Genomic DNA, 17,506 nt, shown 5'->3' with positions numbered 1-17,506 from the left:
TGAAGGAGAGTAAAATCCTTCTATAGTAATGAAAATCTGTAGGTGTCTATATCTGTTCCGGTGATGTTGGACATCATTTAAAACTTCACACCTAGTTTAACGCAGTTCATGTTAAATAACTCTGATGCATCACTATGACATCGTCAGGGTCATTTTCTCATATTTCCATCAAACTTCCATTAGAGGCACATTATGCAAATGTTTTTTGTTGTTTTTACAGGTGGAGGACTACTTTTCATGACGAGTAAATTGAATTTGTAACATGTAAAATTGGTGGACTTCCCCTTTAAGTGGATGCTATAATGCTCCTTTAATACTTTTACAACACTTGGAAGACTTCTGCTTGAAGTCCTGGTATTTACTGGAGAGTTTAGTGATCTTATTGTGCAGTGTGGATGTTAATACATCCTTAAATATGTTATAAGGACTGTGGTGAGTTAGCACAGTAATTACATTATAGTGGTGTTTTTATCGCATACTCCTGCAGCGACGGTATCACTTTAAAAATGTAATAGGGGATGAAAGCAGCGCTTGTTCCCGTAAGGCGGAGGTCATAGCTGCAATTCAGGAAAGAAACACGGCAATCACATGACTTGTTATCTGCCCGGATACTAGCTGTAGCGGAGTTGGGAGCTGAGGATGGAGCGGGTGAAAACAACACGGCAGGACGGAGCTCAGCGATCACTCCCACCCACATGTGATGACTCACGCATGACTCACCAAACGTGACGGTAAGACCACTGCCACTTCTCTGGAAGAATAACTGAGGGAAAAAAACCAGTAGGGTAATTTACAGCCTCATACCGGGAATCCATGCGTTTCTGATTTCCTTTGTCCCGAACAGTTTTACCCCTGCGGGGGCTTGCGCTTTTATTATTTATTACTGAGGCAACATTTCTGGGAAGAAAACATTCAAATCCTACAATAAAACACAAAGCTGCACGCACCAAGTTTTCCTGACAGGCTTCTTATATGAGAGCATGTATGATCACTAGACATCTTTTCTTTTTTATGCAACAGACCAATTAACATCCAACATTTGGCACCAGTTACACCCACACACTGTGGATGCGAGGGGTGGAAAGTTTTTGCGGTATTATGCTACTTTGTAATTCTGCTTCACTACTCTTATCTGAAAGCTTCCCGGTTATTGTGCAGATTACAATTTTAAATACAAAACGATTATCATGTAAAATATGTGCTAAACTTTAGTGTTATAGGAATGCCATGAAAAAGAATAAATCTGTAAAAGATTAAGGAAATAAATGTGGAAATGTAAAGACAAAATAGAAAGAAAATCAATGAATAATTATAAGCATTTTCATGTATAACTATATAGATATATATCTATATAAAATACATAGTCATTCATTTATTTATATTTCTACAGTGTTGGTGCTGCAACCTTTACTTAAAGGATCTTCGTACTTCTTCCACCACTGGTCAGGACAGGAAATAAGATCGTATCAGCACTTTTTGCGCCAACTAAACTAAACTCTTTAGTCAATGATGTAATGTAGCATAACAGTCATTTGAATCTGAATACACTTAGCAAAATACATTAAGTATAAAGGATTGTATAAATATACTCGTTATTGTGTACAGTAAGAAATAAGTTTAGCTTGAAAGTTGAACACTCAAAAAAATTAACTCAGTGGAACCCAGAGAAAAATACAAAAGACCGAAATTTGTAACACCAACCTCTGCCATCAACCTCTGCCATGACTCAAAATATATAAATAACCATGGAAGGTTTTTGTCTGTTTAGCATTCATCAATATTAAAATATAAATCTGTGATACTGACGATTCCTCAGGCTACAGAGAGCACAAGTCTTTTGCACTCATTATATTTACAATGTAAAACATATTTTGCAGATTCAACAACCTTGAAGAATCAACACAAGTAAAATACCTGGCCTCTGTTAGGACGCTTAGTGATGGTTACAATGATGGAAAGTAAACATTAGTACACACTATTAATTATTAAGAAGCTGTGTGCAAATACGTTTTCTTAAAACACACATTTATTCATTAAAACACAGCGGGGCTTCTGTGTCAGAATCACCGTCCTCAAACTGATCAGGATTGTAAAGTGTGAATACAGATAAAGACGGGGGAAGACGGGGGGATGCATTTGATCCGAGACCAGTTGAGCAAACTTCCCATTAACTGTTGAGCCCCTTCAGGTAACTGCGGTAACAAGCACCGCCCAGCTTTAGAATCGGCTCAGCTTCTCAACGCCCTCCTCTTTTCTACCAGCAGCACGAGAGTTCAGACAGTTTCAAACTGAGGCCGTTTAAGAATGATGCACAATGCTGTAAAGGAAAACATTTTTGGGAAATCACAAGAGAAGACGAGGTCCCCTCCCGTGAAGAGGTTCTTACAATCTGAGTTGCTGCATATTTGAAAAAATAAAACCTGAATCCACACTTTTTGGAGACAGAGACTTTTCCACGCAGTGTCTTTAAAGCAGCGATCACCGCTGGGGACAGGTGACTCGAGTGTGTCCCGGCATGTGGCAGATGCCGCAGGTGCGAGGTTTCTTAGCAGTTGGAGGTTTGTTAGCGGTGGCATCTCCCCCGATCTTCTTTCCTTTCTTCCCTGTGTCTCCACCGCCGTTAAATCCTGCTACCAAACCCACCTGACACCAGGAACAGAGGTGAAACACAACATAAGATTTTTCCGTGTACGCTGGGCCTGACAGCACCGTGTCAGGCTGGTAAGTGGATGTCTCAAGGTCTCAGTGGGAGTGTGTGTGAGTCGTGACAGCTTGCCTTTATCATTAAATAAAGATGCAGGTGAGGAGGCTCTCTCTCTCTCTCTCTCTCTCTGGTGTTTGATCTGAGAGAACATCTTTTTCTGCTTTGCTCGTATTAAGATGTTTTAAATAAACGTGGTGCGTTTTACAAAGCGCACAGAAAGCATTAGCTGTCACACGGTGTAAATTATTTGACATCCAGATTAATGCAGTCAGACATTTAACTGTGAGAGATCAAATGCACTGCACTTACCGTCAGTAATGAATCATATGTGAATGTATTAATGGGGGGGGGGATCTGCTTGTGATGAAAGAGAAAGTAAACAGTCAAGTGGGATAAGTACCACAGACCGAAACCAAAAAACATTTGAAGATGGATTTTTCTAATAGTCCTCTTTTCGTCAGCAGATAGTAACAGCAGCGAAACTCTAACTTTGTGCTTTGAAAGGAGACTTTTTTCCTTTATGCAACAATGGTGTTTCAGTGATGTATTCTTACTACAGTCAGAATGAATAGCCCTTCTTTTAACTCAATGTTGCTGCTAACGTCTCTAAGAGTCTACAGCCATGCTGTGAGGCTTTACTTAAATTCTAACGTCGGCATGCTAAAATGCTCACAGTGATATGCCAACAGGCTAATATGTCAATAAGCCAACACGGAGCGGCTGGGAGGCGGGGTTAAAGGAAACGCTAGTGAGCTTGCTCTATGGGCCCATGGATGCAGAAGATTTGGCAAATTTTACTTTATACTATAACTTTTTTGGCTTCATGTGCCACTGAGCAACTTTCATAGGAACAAACCAGGGCCCCGCCCACGACGCTGTATCTAGTTCTCTTAATACATTCATGGTTAGCAAGCTAACAAGCGCAGAACACAAAGTACAGCTGAGTTGGATCCACATTTCTTTAGTTTTGCAGGAATGTAGTCACAAACCCATTTTTTTATTGATTTTGGCGCTCCCTGTGTGCAAAGGCGCTAGTGTTTCCGAGCTTACTGCAGCAGGGTCCGACAGTCTGCCCCTTCATTCAAAGGATATTCATGTCAGGCCTCTGGGTAATAACAAGTAGACAGTTTTAAAAGCAATGTTATGTTTTGATTTGTGTGTGTGTGTGTGTGTGAGCCTTGCCTGGTGGAGGATCGTTCTCATCAGTCCATTGGAAGAAGCCGCACTGCTGGTCTCTTGGTTTCCCGCAGGTGTGGAACCTCCGGCCCTTGTTTGGACCGTCCTTCTGCACCGTGAGCATCACCGCTGTCTCATTACAGTTACACATTATCTGTCCCATTTGTCCTTCTGCACCCGCCGCGCCCTGCCCTCTGCCTCTTCCAGTGATGTTACTGAACCCCAGAGAGGGCCTTGGTTGTGCTTGCAGCGGAGGCCCTGGACCCTGCGGCGCCCCCTGCTGACTCGGCTCATCCGCCCACAGAAAGAAGTTGCAGCTCCCAGCGTTGCACTTGTAGAACTGACGGCCTTGGTTGGGACCGTCTTTGCGCACGGTCAGGAGGAGTGCGTCCTGACCACAGTTACACACAATGGCATCATTGTTGGTGTCTACACCTGCTGGAGGTCGTGGCTGCGGGGCCCAGGAGGGGACAGGAGGAAGGGAAGGTCGAGGATTTGAACTTTGGGCTCTGGGTGGCTCTGGTCTGGGGGGCCTTGGAGCTGGTGGACGAGGATCCTCTCCTCCGCCTCTACCACCCCTCCTCTCATCTCCCCCGCTTCCTCCATCTCCCCCAACTCCTCCCGCTCGGAGGTACTTCAGGTCCAGCACCTCTCTGAGCATCTCGTCACATCCACCGATGCAGCCAACAAATTCTAAAGGCATCATGGGAGGGAGGCTGCCCCGACGAAACTTGAACCTCAACCTGAAGAATGTCGGACACACGGGAGACAAATGTTAAAGAAGTCAACCTCAGTATGAACAGTGTGATGGAGCGGAGCCAATATCAGCAACAAATAAACGTGCTGTGGCTTCAAATCTACCAGTTATTACTGGAAGTGGAGAAATCAAGAATGTATATTTAAATAGGCCCTGGATATCTTCAGGTACACCAAACAAGTGTACTTCAAACTACTAACACTTACACTGATACTGGCTTTTCATAGATATCCAATACTTTATATTACATATACTGGTATCATGGAAATTGATGCTGTGCACATCCCTGCACACATTTAACTGTTTGTTTTTTAAATAGTATGTAAACATGGAAAACTTTTTTCTAAGAGAGAATAACTCATTCAATTTGAAAGGCAGAAGTTTTCAAATAAAATGTGTGTCAAAGCAATGAAAAGCGATCCACACACACACACACACGTCTCAACAAGGGGGTTGAAAGAACCTGCTAATTGTTCTAAACGTGTGCGTGTACAACAAAAGTCTGATTGTTACAGCCCGTTCCTGTAGCGACCAGCTGTAAGAAATAGTTCATTACTGCACACATCTGCTGTTGTTGCAGCATCTGAAGTTATCCAACAGGCTGAAACTGCTGGGAGAATTCTGATTACAAAAACAGGGATATTGTTTTAGAGTAAGTGCTGCAGTTCAACTTTGAGCTCTGTACCAGACTGGTTGCTATGGAAACAGATGCTGGTGTGGAGCAGTTGGGCTCGCAAGCGTGCCCTATATTTGGACTGCGCTGAGGCACGTGCTCAAGGGGGTTAACGCCTACTTGTGTAAACAAGAATTTTGACAAGTTTCTTGCACTGCTGAAGCCACAGAGTGTTTGTAGTTGAGTGTGCACAGCGAGCAGCGCCTACACACACTTCTTATTAATACAAGAAATGGAAGCTGTGTGTTCAAGGCAAAACAAGGTACCTAGGGTTGAAGCGACGACTAAAAAAATAATATGCGTTTTCAATGTTTAATATGTGTGGGTCTGAATTGTGTTGAGAGGAAGAAAACTCAAGTATTTCTAACAGAGTGCACAGAAAATGCATTCTGAAATATTTCTTCGTCAGGTTAATATGACAACCGGGAGCAGAAGAAGGGAGCCTCTGTCGGGTAAATCAGTGAGGGTCAACTATTTAGGACTATGATATTTAAATAACCTGATTGTAGGTATAATTTTAATTCCTCCTCTGCATTAAAACTTTCTCAAAAAGCTGCATATCAAACAGATTGTCTGCAAAGTATTTACATAAAGGGGTACAGCGATTTATTATTATCTACTTTATCAAACAGGGACCATACAGATAAACATAGTTACATATAGAGGAGCAAAGCAACACACGTTATGCATAATACTGTATGCATAGCATAAGTATATAGCTTCTAGATGTACTTCATATGCAGTCCCCGATTAAGCTTTTAAATCTACGTTTAAACATGAGACAGATTAAAAATACTAAGAGTCTACATTACATGCCATCAGCTCTTTGACCTAAATGCTGATGTCAGCACCGTTTCCTTGGCCGATTTCTTAAAAAGTTTGACCCCCTGATTTTCTTACTTTCTAAGAACCATAATTAACAGCATACACAAACATTTTTGTAACTTCTTTCATGGAAAATTGAAATTCACTTGTCGGTTCACAATGAAACATCAACTATTAATTAACTTACATTTACTTAAACTCACAGGACCTTCACTAACTCTCACTCAAACTAATCTCAAAAATAAAAGTGCTCCTACTGAACAAACAAATTCCAACTAAAAATGAATTGCAGTATATCCCACTTTATCTTATTTTCCCAGAGGAAAACAGGTGCAAGCAACATATCTATAACAACACACTTGTTCCAAATGTTTTCAAGGTTGTTCCTCCAGGGTTTATTTTGGACTTGCAGGTGTTGTGCAAATTGCGAGCTGAAGAACTTCCACATGGATAACATGATGGGTGTGTGTGGCTGTGGGGTTACTGTCTGTGCCGCTACGTGCGCAACATAAAACCATCATGAAGCACATGTGTGTACATTTTATTGGCAAAACATTGGATTGTGAGACTGATGGAATCTGTAGCAGTGGTTCTCAACCTTTTTTGGGCCAGTGCCCCCCTATCCATTATCCAGGTCCCTCACCGTCCCCCATCAAATAAAAAATAGGCTAATTGTCTCGCCTGAATGTTAATGTTGATTATTATTCTTAGTATTTATAAATTATATTACATATTGATTATATTAATTTTGTATTTAAATTCTTATAATATTTTTATTATTATTAGGGTGCTATATTATCTTATTATATAAACTTAAATTCTCTGAGATTGAAGTTACATAATAACATTTCTAAATAATAATAAATATTATTAAAATATCTTTGTTGTTTTTACCTTCAATTGCCATAATGTACCCAGGGACCAAAACAAGTCATGTAAACAGAAATTGTATTCAGGAGTGTTAAACAAATGCAACAGTAAGAAGTTTGAGAGTCAAACTTTAAATCGGTGTCATAGACTGCAGCCAATCAGAAACGGGTCAGACATTCAAACTGGTGTTTGAACTGGTAATTGGTGTTAAACACAGCAGCTGATCAGAAATGACACACACACACACACACACGCACACGCACACGCAGGAAAGGAGAGGAGTGTAAAAAAATCTACACCCCAACGTTCAGAAACTGATGCGAAACTATCTGCGTTTTCTTAAGGGCACACGGCCTGAATCAGCAGCAGTGATGCAGATGTTAGCTCTGCTGCTACGAGCAGCTCGTCTGCTGCTGGTCCAAGTCCCGACCAGAGCGGTAGTGCTTCACCATTAATTCCGATTAGTTTGAACAATTAGAAAAAAAGTTCTAATGTTCTAATTATTATTATTTATTGTAATTATCGTTATAAAATATGTGACCACTTAAAATAAATATGACTCTTAACTGTTTGTTTAGGTCCAAATGCTCTGTAAAAGGGTCCTGCGGGGAACACCCCTCTTGTAAATCTGTAACCACGTCAATAACACGGCGTTCATGGTGTATCCTTGGAAAAACTTTCATGCTTTCGAGCAGTGCTCAAAATCTTTGAGCTGAGATGGGCGGCGCTGTTTTATTTTCAAGGAGCACTTTATCGCTCAGCCAAATAAAAATAAAAGTCTAAACACAACGCACAGTTGCCTGAACACCGGTCAGAGAAAACAATTTATATCAATCAAAACATTTCTCTCACTTGCCTCTCGGGGCTTCCTTAGCCTCTGTGAAAATGATTTAAAAACATTGTAGTATAAAATGAGTACTTACTGGTGAACAGGGCGCGGCTGACAGGTGGGACAAATGCTGTCGTCTCTGCTGACCTCCAGCACCGTGTCGGGGAACCACACTGCTGTCTTACAGTCTGGGTAGCCTGTGCAGGACAGGTACTTACTGCAGGGGGACAGAAAGAGTTAAACAGGAGGGGCAAACAGGATAGTACCAACTGTAATCCTATTCTTTCCCATTTACAGCACAGTTTCCAAAGCAGTTAAATTTCATTCCTACCTTTCAGGCAAACTTTTTGTATTTGACAATCAACTTGCCCTGAAACGTTTTCCTGTGATAATATAGTTTTTGGCTTCTTTGCTTTGTGTCTATTCGCACCTGTTTCCCTCCCTCTTCTTCTTCAGCAACATGTCCCGACTGCACTGAGGGCACTTCCTGACTGGCAGCGGGATCTCCATGTCCTGCTGCCCTGCTTCAGTGATCACCTGAGCTGCACCCAGATATGGCGACAGAGCTTCGTCTAACCTGAGGGAACAACAGAAAAATGACTTCTTACCTGGATCACAACAACCAACAGCCCGCAGTGACGACAGGACACGTGTAACTAATCCATCATCGTAAGATATGACAGGATTCTGCTCATTTGGGTACAGAAGGTGCATCAGAAATACACAAATCTACTACAGGGTAAATTGTCACTAACTTCTTGGCCTTCCTGACGGACTCAATGAAGACGGTTTTGTATTTCTGGATGTGGTTCTGCAGCACGCTCCGTTTGTCCTTCCTGCCCTCTGATACCAGCTTGAGGTCCGCCTCCAACTCAGCACGCAGGTTTGGTTTGGACATCTCATAGCCCATGGAGTTGTAACCTAAACAAACACACATTTGATACAGTAAGAAACATATTTGAGCGACAAGGACAACGACATAAGGGAGCCTGTCAACATCTGTTATGAATTAACGCCTAGTGTGGCTGTACTCAATAGTTGGAAGCTTCATTCATAACGTTCACATTCGATTTTTAAATCAACATTCGAATGCAGCAAAGCTTCTTTTTGTTTTTGCATATCTATTTAAACCTGGTATTTCTGCACAGTTGCAGATAAGGATTAGACTACACTAATATTATATGTATTACACTAAGCTTTGTTTGAAAACCTCAAAAGAAGCTTTGAATGTAAAAGAAAAAAAGACCCTACTATTTTGTATATTGTGGTATGAAGTGTGTGTGTGTGTGTGTGTGTGTGTGTGTGTGTGTGTGTGTGTGTGTGTGTGTACATACCCTCCACCAGTCCCATGCCGAGCTCTCCAGGCAGAAACCTCTGGTCAGCTGTTAAGCCCACGTACATGCGACTCTTTATGGTCTCGATGTGGTCTGCATGGGTTGCATCAGTGCCTGTAATACACACAGGTCGTACAGTAAAGTTGGCCCTGAACAAACAACAATTCTATGTTCACTCAACCAAAGTGTCATTAAGTTGTTGCCAGGTTGCTTCAGGTAAGTGTTTATCTGCCTAAAGTAAAAAAGGTTATTGTATAAAATAAATAAAAACAATGTACTGGGATGATAGTAATGTATCAATTATTAGAGCTTTTTCTACTGAGGTAAGTTTTATTTAATAGTTCTGGTTGTATAAGGCTGTAGCAGACAATGTGTGTATGTACATATAATGTGTCATCAAATACGTTGATACATCAGGTATGTAACTCACTAAAATTATGTTTGATTCATTTTATATATGGATAGTTTTGTCATTTAAATGCTCCAGAATATTTCAGTAACATTTACTATATCACAATATATATAGATATTGTATAACTGTATATACTGTGACAGAAAACGTGTACATTTGACTACGGGTATGGGAGTTAATTGACTATTGTGTATACAAACAAATGAACACCTTCTGTGAGATTGATCAATATGTTGTGAGTGTTTGGACCCACACACATTAAAAACCACAGTCTCATGTCTGAGCGTGTGTTTGTACCGATGCCGTGCTTCTCCATCAGTGATATGAGGTCGGCTTCAGTGAGCAGCTGCGGAGGACTCGTCTGTCCGTCCATCATCTCGATAGCAGAGGGCTGGAACTGGGAGCCTTGCTCATACACTGGAATCACCTAGCACATACAAAGCGGGTTGACTGGATATAGAATCACACACAGTTTATAAACTGACAATTGCTTTAACTTTTTTTAATTTATTTATTATTGTGCTGAGATAAACAAAAACATTGGCAGTTATTTCTCAGAGTTCATAGTCTTTTATCAACACACATACACACAACATACCTTAGTGCTCCACCTTTCAAACGGATACACGTCCAGGTAGTTCCTTGCAATGATCATGAGTCCCGAGGCGGAGAAGTTCTCCTGGGCGATGTTTATGTCCACCACAGTCTCCTGCCCCAAAGCATCTTGGGATACACAAGCCAGGAAGTGCCGGACAATGAAGTCATACACACGTCCTTCATTGCCCTGGACACAGAAGAAACAGAAGCGATCAGTGAAACCTTTGAACCAATTGTTGACATCATATTGTTCAAAGAAAAGAAGAAGAAACAAACAAACAGTTCTCAATCTTTTCTTTTTTGGGAATTTCTTTCTCATTTTAAAAGTGTCCTCCAGTGTTTGTTACCTGAACGAACTCTATTATTTTGAGTTTGTTTCGATGTCTGTACATTTTTTGCACGGATTACATGAATAAATGATTCTTTTTGCAAGAGACTCACAATGAGTTACAAAGACAATAAGTGCACATAAAGGAGGTAAATAACACAACTAAACAGCATCATAGTGCATTTTGCTGTCGTCCATGGTGTGTGGTGCTTCACCGCGCGTGGACGAGAAGAGAGTTGATGGCTGCATCTGCTGTGCATGAAAGCTTTGGGAGTAAAAATACAGCTCCAGGTTTTGCAGACTTACCTGCAGTGCATTGGTGTACTTGGTGGGGTGTATGGGGGGATGGGCTTGGTCAGATTTCTTGCCCTGTCGTGGGTTGGGACCCCCAGGCTGGTCCATCACCCGCTGGGCGAACGTCCCCCAGACCGGGCTTTGTGTCTGCTGCTCCACCAGAGGGCCGAGAGCCAAAGTTTCGGGGAAAATGTTTGTCTCTGTACGCGGGTAGCTGATAAACCTGAACAGACAATCACTGTCACGTGTCTGTGTCATCTTCACTCAGACAAACTAAGAGGGACCTGGAAATACGACATCGCTGCAGAACTCCTATTAAAAAGTGATATTTGGGATGTTTTGAATTGGAGTTGAATGAGGTATTAGATGGCCTCCAGTTTGGAGAAGCAAGCAGCACGGGAGAAAAGCAATGTACTCCTGTAGTCAGGGGCTTCAGCATAACATATTTTAGCCACTTAAAAGAAAGACCCACCTGAAAAAAATCAAGTGTTTTGGCACTTCTGCATAGGCTTCACTGCTCAGCCGTGGAACATGGAGTTGCTGACCGCTGCCTCGATGCGTTAGTTTGTCTGTTTCATTGTGTGACTTACCCTTTAAAGTCACACAATAACACAGACAAACTAACAAATCGAGGCAGCGGTCAGCAACTCCTGTGTTCTGCCATGTAAAATTACCGTTTTTGTCAATGGAGTCTGGTGACTTTGGTGGGAGCAGATAATGACTCGAGTTCCGCGTCGCAAAGGGCTGACGGCAACGTAGAGCGGTACAAATATTCTAAATACAGTGAACACTTAAATTGATATTGACTTTTATTAGGTGGCTAAAATATGTTTTGCTGCTGTCCCCATCCACAGAAGTACATTGCTTAGCCTCCGTGACCGTACTCCTGTCTGCTTCTCCAAACTGGGGCCGTGCCGAGCGCCATCTACTGTAGGTGATAAACGGACTATGGATAAGTATCTCATACAACCCCTCTTCAAAAAATCTGAAATATCCCTTTAAAAACCACCCTGCCAGATGGTGTCTTTGCATGTACAAAAATAGGCATGACTTTGAGGAGATTAAACAACCTGGTAAACAAAAAATACATTTGTCTGTTTCACTGACAGAGCCTCTAATAAGGTGGCTTCACACCAGCTATCTGACTGAAACAAGTTCAAATGAAATATCAAAACTACTGTAAAACTAATAAGGACATTTAGCATATGGTCGGACCAAGACAAAGTTTGCAGCATGATACATACACTCACCCTTGGGTATAGAGTTTTTCTGCAATTTTCATGGTCTCCTTGGCGCTTATTTTTAGCTTCCGTGATGCGAGTTTCTCCAGTTCCTGTTGGTCAGATAAAGGTAGAGGATTGTTCAGAGTGGGACAAAGCAGCGAGGGGGTTTCCATACTAGAACTCTGAAGCAGACAAAATACTAATCTTTCTGATGTGCCGAAAACTACGTGCACTTTATAACACGTGTGATGTGTTTTGAAATGCAGATTCTGTATGTGTGTGTGTGTGGCTGTTTGACTTCATATTGTTACCACAGTGTCCAAAGGCAGCGGTCTCCACTTGCTCTTGGGTTTGCTGGTTACTGAGGTGACCGTTGCTATGGGATCCTGGAAATTAGTGAAAAGATATTCTCGTGTGTACCTTCCCACATGTGGGTTTTAGCCCATTTTATTCAGACAGATCAACAACACAATCAAACTTACTGCCGTGTCCCCCAGCTGCTAAACACACACACACACACAGACACACACACACAGACGTGTATTTTTGCTTCTATATTAATCAATAAACCCCATTATGCGTGTTGCTTTACTGATACTATGTTTTACATTTTTCAACTGTTATGCAGGTGTTTTAGAAACATTTTCAAATCTTACATATCAGAAAAGTGAAGATACTGAACCCCAAATTGCTCCTGATGGCCAACAGAGTGTGAGTGTGTGTGAAGGTTTAGCTCTCCTGATGAGCAGGTGGCATCTTGTTTATGAGCCTCTGACTCTGTATGAATGTCCATTTACCATTTAGAGAGTTAGTTTCCATTTACTTTGTAGAGGCTGATTCTGCCCTGTGTTGTGGTAAACCAACCTACATGTTTCCGGCAGGGCAGCGTGGCGTTGTAAGTATCGGGGGAAGTTCAGTAAATCCCCTATTAATTAGCATATAACGAGAATAAACCCACTAAAGAAATGAGGGATTAGGAAGTAAATAAGACCAACACTGAGACAAAAGACCTTCAATGTTACATTCACAAACATAAACTAGCAACAAAGTATGTAACATAACATAATCAAGGACTTAAAACAAACGCATACAAACAGGCACATACCTCCATGCAGATCTGGTAGAGCACCAGGCAAGCTGTGTGGTTGAAGAGACGGTTTCTTTTCCAGCTGAACTCTACGGAGTCCTCCTCCACCTTGTGCAGCACTGAGACAAACACACAAGGGATGACGAGGACTGAGTTTAAAACCTGAATACTACTGATCTGTGTGTCTGTGCACGGATGAGTTTGCACCTTTGATCTTGTAGAAAGTCTCAGGTATGAACGCCTGGATGGCTTTGAAGCGCTCCACCACAAAGCCCAGAGTGGGAAACTGACAGCTGCCGTATGAGATCAGCTGATTGGCCAGAGACTGTGGGAAGATCTTCTGCAGGCGAAGCGTCTGGAATCGAGTAAAGGACGCACCTTCAGAGAGAATGGGATCATATTTATAAGTGACCTTTTTCCCAGATAAACAGAGCCACTAGTGTTGTATCATGGCTGAAGTGACATTTAACAAAAGGTTAAATTAACAGGTTCTGCTGTATGAACAATTATCTGTTGAGCCTGCCACCCCATAATGTGTCCATAGCCCATAGTATTATTCCGTGTAGTTTAAGAGTACAATCTTACCTATTCGCAGGTCCAGCTCCTGCCGGACATCGACAGCATCGCTAACATTAGTATTTGGATCTACTAGAGTCTCACAAGCTCTCCGAATGGAGTTGGGGGTGATCTCAGAAAACTTTGCCCGAAAGACTTGTAAATTGGGTTTCACTAGAAATCATACAGAACACACACACACACACACACACACACACACACACATACACATCAGGAGCGATTTATGGAAAAATATACACAAAACATAAAGGCACTGGTGGTAGGGGTGTAAATCACAAGTTTCATCATTCACCATATCATATCGAATCTTTGGACAACGATACACTATTTGCTGTTTGTTACCGAGCTCTTCCAGACATTTAAATTAAAAAATAATCCATATTTTTAATTTAAAAATGAATTTAAAGAGGACCTCTTGTTCACTTTAAAGTGCAACACTTCTCATGTTTAAGAACTGTCTGAATGTTTAGGAAGGAGGTGCAACGGACCTGCCATGGTAATTTCAAAATAAAGGCATATCTTAAGGATATGAATCGATGTTTTCACTTTGCATTGACGATATTGGATCAGTGATCATAGAATCGATATGCATCGTTACACACCAAACTGGTGGGCGGATTTTATTTGTTGTTTTTAGCCGTTTCCCATCTAACTCTCAGCTATAAGCATAGGTTGCAAAATCTATTACTAATATGCTCGCATGCGGCCACACAGCGACGACAAAACACAAACACACATACAACTATCATACCTGCTTTGCAGACATCTATGATTTCAAAGCCAATGTTTTCTCCCTCTCTGTCACAATCAGTCCAGATGACTAAGGCCTGGCACTGACGCACCTCTTTCTCTAATGTCCGCTAGGGAGACAAAGAATGACGGAGAAAATAAAAAAGAAAGGGAAAAAAACGGTTAGAGGGAATCTTTCAAGTCTATTTATATCATCCATATTTATCATTATTTCCTTTGAATAAAAGATTGTGGCCTCCTACTGCAGAGAGAAGAAAAAGAAAGTGCATCATCTGCTGCCGACTCCAAATAACAAAATTGGTTTTAGAAATATAAAGTAACTCTGCAAGTGCACAAGTTATTGGATCAAAAATAAAACTGGTATTGGGTTGTGAGTAAATCCTGGTCCAAAAACTAAAATGATCACCTATCATTACTAATTAACAATAACACACATAATGTGGCTTCAGAAAGAGTGACAGAGGGTAATTTAAATACAAAGTAAAGATTTGTTTTTGTATATTTCTGTGACTCCTGGGAGGACAGTATATAAGCTTACCTTGATTTGCTTCATGTTATCTGGACAGTACTTCTCAACCTCAGTATCAAATAACAGCACAGGATTGCAACTGTGCCTGGTGAGAGAAAAGGTACAAATACAATCAGTTGTTATGATTCTATGTGACGCTGAATAATCCAAAAAGAAAACAACAATCCAGTTTTAATTTACCATTTCTGGTACTCTGCTTTAAAGTCCATAGCCAGTAAATGTCCTGATACTGAAGTCATTGATACGGTCACATTCTGGAGGGAAATTGAGATATAATGAAACCAGAAGATCAGACACAATGTAAAACACAAGAGACAGACATACAGGTGCATGTCTAATTGTTTCACTGCATTCACTTACCTGACCAAAGAGATGATATTCATACTCATAGATTTTGTTAAACTTTGACATCCCCTCTCTCTAAAATGGAAAAGAAGACAATCAGTACTGGAGCAACCACAGAGCAATATAAAAATCTAATGAAACAGACATTCCTATTTATTATTTGTATTAATATACTCTGATATCGGTAGATGTATAGAGACACTGCCGTGTTATGGAAGAGGTTACTCAATATGAAACCAGTCAGATTCCTACTTTATTGTGATGATCAATCACAATAATAACCTTGATGATTTATCAGGTTTATTATTTCACTGGATTGGCTAAAAATAGTCATTCCCATCTAGTTTATGGACCATAAACAGCTTCTTACTTTGTTTTCCAAAAAAAGTTGCTATATCATAATATGCATCAATGATTACACATACAGTACATTTCCAAATGTATCCAAATTGTTGCCGATTTCATAAGACTTGGCAACCCTTAATTGATTATCTAAAGACTAGGAATGTAATATCCTCTCAACTTTTTGCTATAATAACTAAGTTACAAATAATGCGAGATGTCAACAATCAACGCATGCTATGTAACCTTACCGTGGTCAATATTTACTGACATTCTGTAGTTTCTTATTTTTCTATATCATTTGAGATCATATGAAGTATTTACAGTTTGTTTTGTTAACTTTCATACAAATAAACAGACGTTAAATACTGTCGTGTCAGCACTCTGCTGACTGATAACATTATCTGTTTTGAACAGTTTGAGAGACATGACTAACCCTCCTGGCGTTGCCGCCGGACATGATCCCTGAGATGCCTTTGGCTGCATCGTTCTTCTCGGCTACGCAGAGGACCCGCTTGATCTGACCCCGGCTCCGGTTCATGTCTGCCTGCTGTGGTGTGTCCGCCGGACACCGGACACTCTGCGCCGCACAGAAACACCTCCGTTGGACCCCGAGCCGCTGTAGTCCAAGTCGAAGCAAAGATCTCCCGAGGAGGTGTACTAGCATGCCTGGCCGGTCTCACGTGAAGCAGCCCCGGTCCTCCAGGCAGCCTCACAGCTGAGGTCTCTCCACTCTGCTAGCATGTTAGCTAACGTAGCTAGCGACAGCCATCGTGCGGCTAACCGAAACTTTTACAAAGAGGTACAATTGTGACACCTGTTGAAAAACTCCACTCCCAATGAATTACATATAGAGAAAATGTAATTCCAGCCCTTAAACATAGCTAATTGAAAACTTTCCGAGAAGCAACATCGACCTCTGGACTGCTAGCTCTGTTTACAAATTCCCCGCTCGCCTGTCAGTTACTGCCGTAATCAAGGTTGTGATACTGTCGTAAAACTCAGGAACGACCAAACATCTGAATAAAACAGATTTTTAATAATAATAATAATAATAGTGAAATAAGTGCATTAAAATGGACTATTGTCTTAATGCATAGCATGTTATTGTTAATTGTACGTTTTTCACAATAGCAGTTATAGTGTAAATATTAATGTTATACTGATATCAATGTCAAACCTGAAATCCACCCTAAATCAGAATTTGCATTTCACCATTTCAACATCTACAAACCAAGACATGTCATGTCCATCGTATTTTAAGTCCGCCGGGAGTTCGACATTAATAAACATTGTTTTTGTAATTTTAGACATTGTATTTTTAGATCCTATAGGCTAGGCCTACATTTAAATGTGACTACTTTCTGGTCAAATAAATACATAAACAGTTCAGTGTTGCTCCATCAAAATATTGCAGCTCTGAAAAGTCATGTTTCATTTTACAAGTCCATACATTCCTAATCTATTTCTAAGCAGGTAAAATAGAGACAATGTTCAGAGGCAGGTCTTATAGGCAGAGGTTATTGAGTTTATAAACAGTTTGGGACTTCTAGAGCACATGCAAATGCTAAAACTTGAAGAAAATACAACTGAACTGCTATGCAATAAACAATATGTGAAAAATCCAAATAATATATATTTGTTTAGATGTTTGGGGGACTGGCTCATGACCTCAGTAATTCTAAAATCCGGGCTTTGGCCCAGCTAAAGTATAGACAAAGCTACTTCTAAACTTAAAAATTGACAATGTGACTTTAAAAGCTCATGGATCCTTTTTGATGATCATATATATATATATATATATATATATATATATATATATATATATATATATATATATATATATATATATATA

The 17,506-nt window shown here is 40.7% G+C and overlaps 1 protein-coding gene across 2 annotated transcripts; it reads right to left on the bottom strand.

Annotated features, from left to right (window-relative positions):
• Positions 1-1,306: 1,306 nt before the first annotated feature.
• On the bottom strand, positions 1,307-17,295 carry top3a (DNA topoisomerase III alpha). 2 transcript variants are annotated; one of them, XM_029438481.1, is made up of 19 exons: positions 16,088-17,295; positions 15,325-15,384; positions 15,145-15,218; positions 14,974-15,049; positions 14,437-14,545; positions 13,695-13,838; positions 13,317-13,487; positions 13,128-13,228; positions 12,334-12,408; positions 12,050-12,132; positions 10,812-11,022; positions 10,179-10,364; positions 9,878-10,007; positions 9,169-9,282; positions 8,590-8,755; positions 8,265-8,411; positions 7,929-8,051; positions 3,882-4,623; positions 1,307-2,643 (listed from the first exon to the last, which is right to left on the bottom strand). In XM_029438481.1, the coding sequence occupies exons 1-19, from the start codon at positions 16,316-16,318 to the stop codon at positions 2,479-2,481; spliced, it is 3,108 nt and encodes a 1,035-aa protein (XP_029294341.1). In that variant the 5' UTR covers positions 16,319-17,295; the 3' UTR covers positions 1,307-2,478. The 2 variants fall into 2 exon arrangements, with proteins under 2 accessions (XP_029294341.1, XP_029294340.1); XM_029438480.1 differs by having other exon boundaries at positions 3,887-4,623; positions 16,088-16,763.
• Between the last annotated feature and the right edge of the window lie 211 nt (positions 17,296-17,506).

This window comes from Cottoperca gobio, chromosome 8 (assembly GCF_900634415.1).
Source record: "Cottoperca gobio chromosome 8, fCotGob3.1, whole genome shotgun sequence".
In the NCBI taxonomy this organism is placed as follows: domain Eukaryota; kingdom Metazoa; phylum Chordata; class Actinopteri; order Perciformes; family Bovichtidae; genus Cottoperca; species Cottoperca gobio.
Note: the sequence above shows the minus strand (reverse complement) of the source record. Positions and strands in the feature narration are given on the sequence as shown.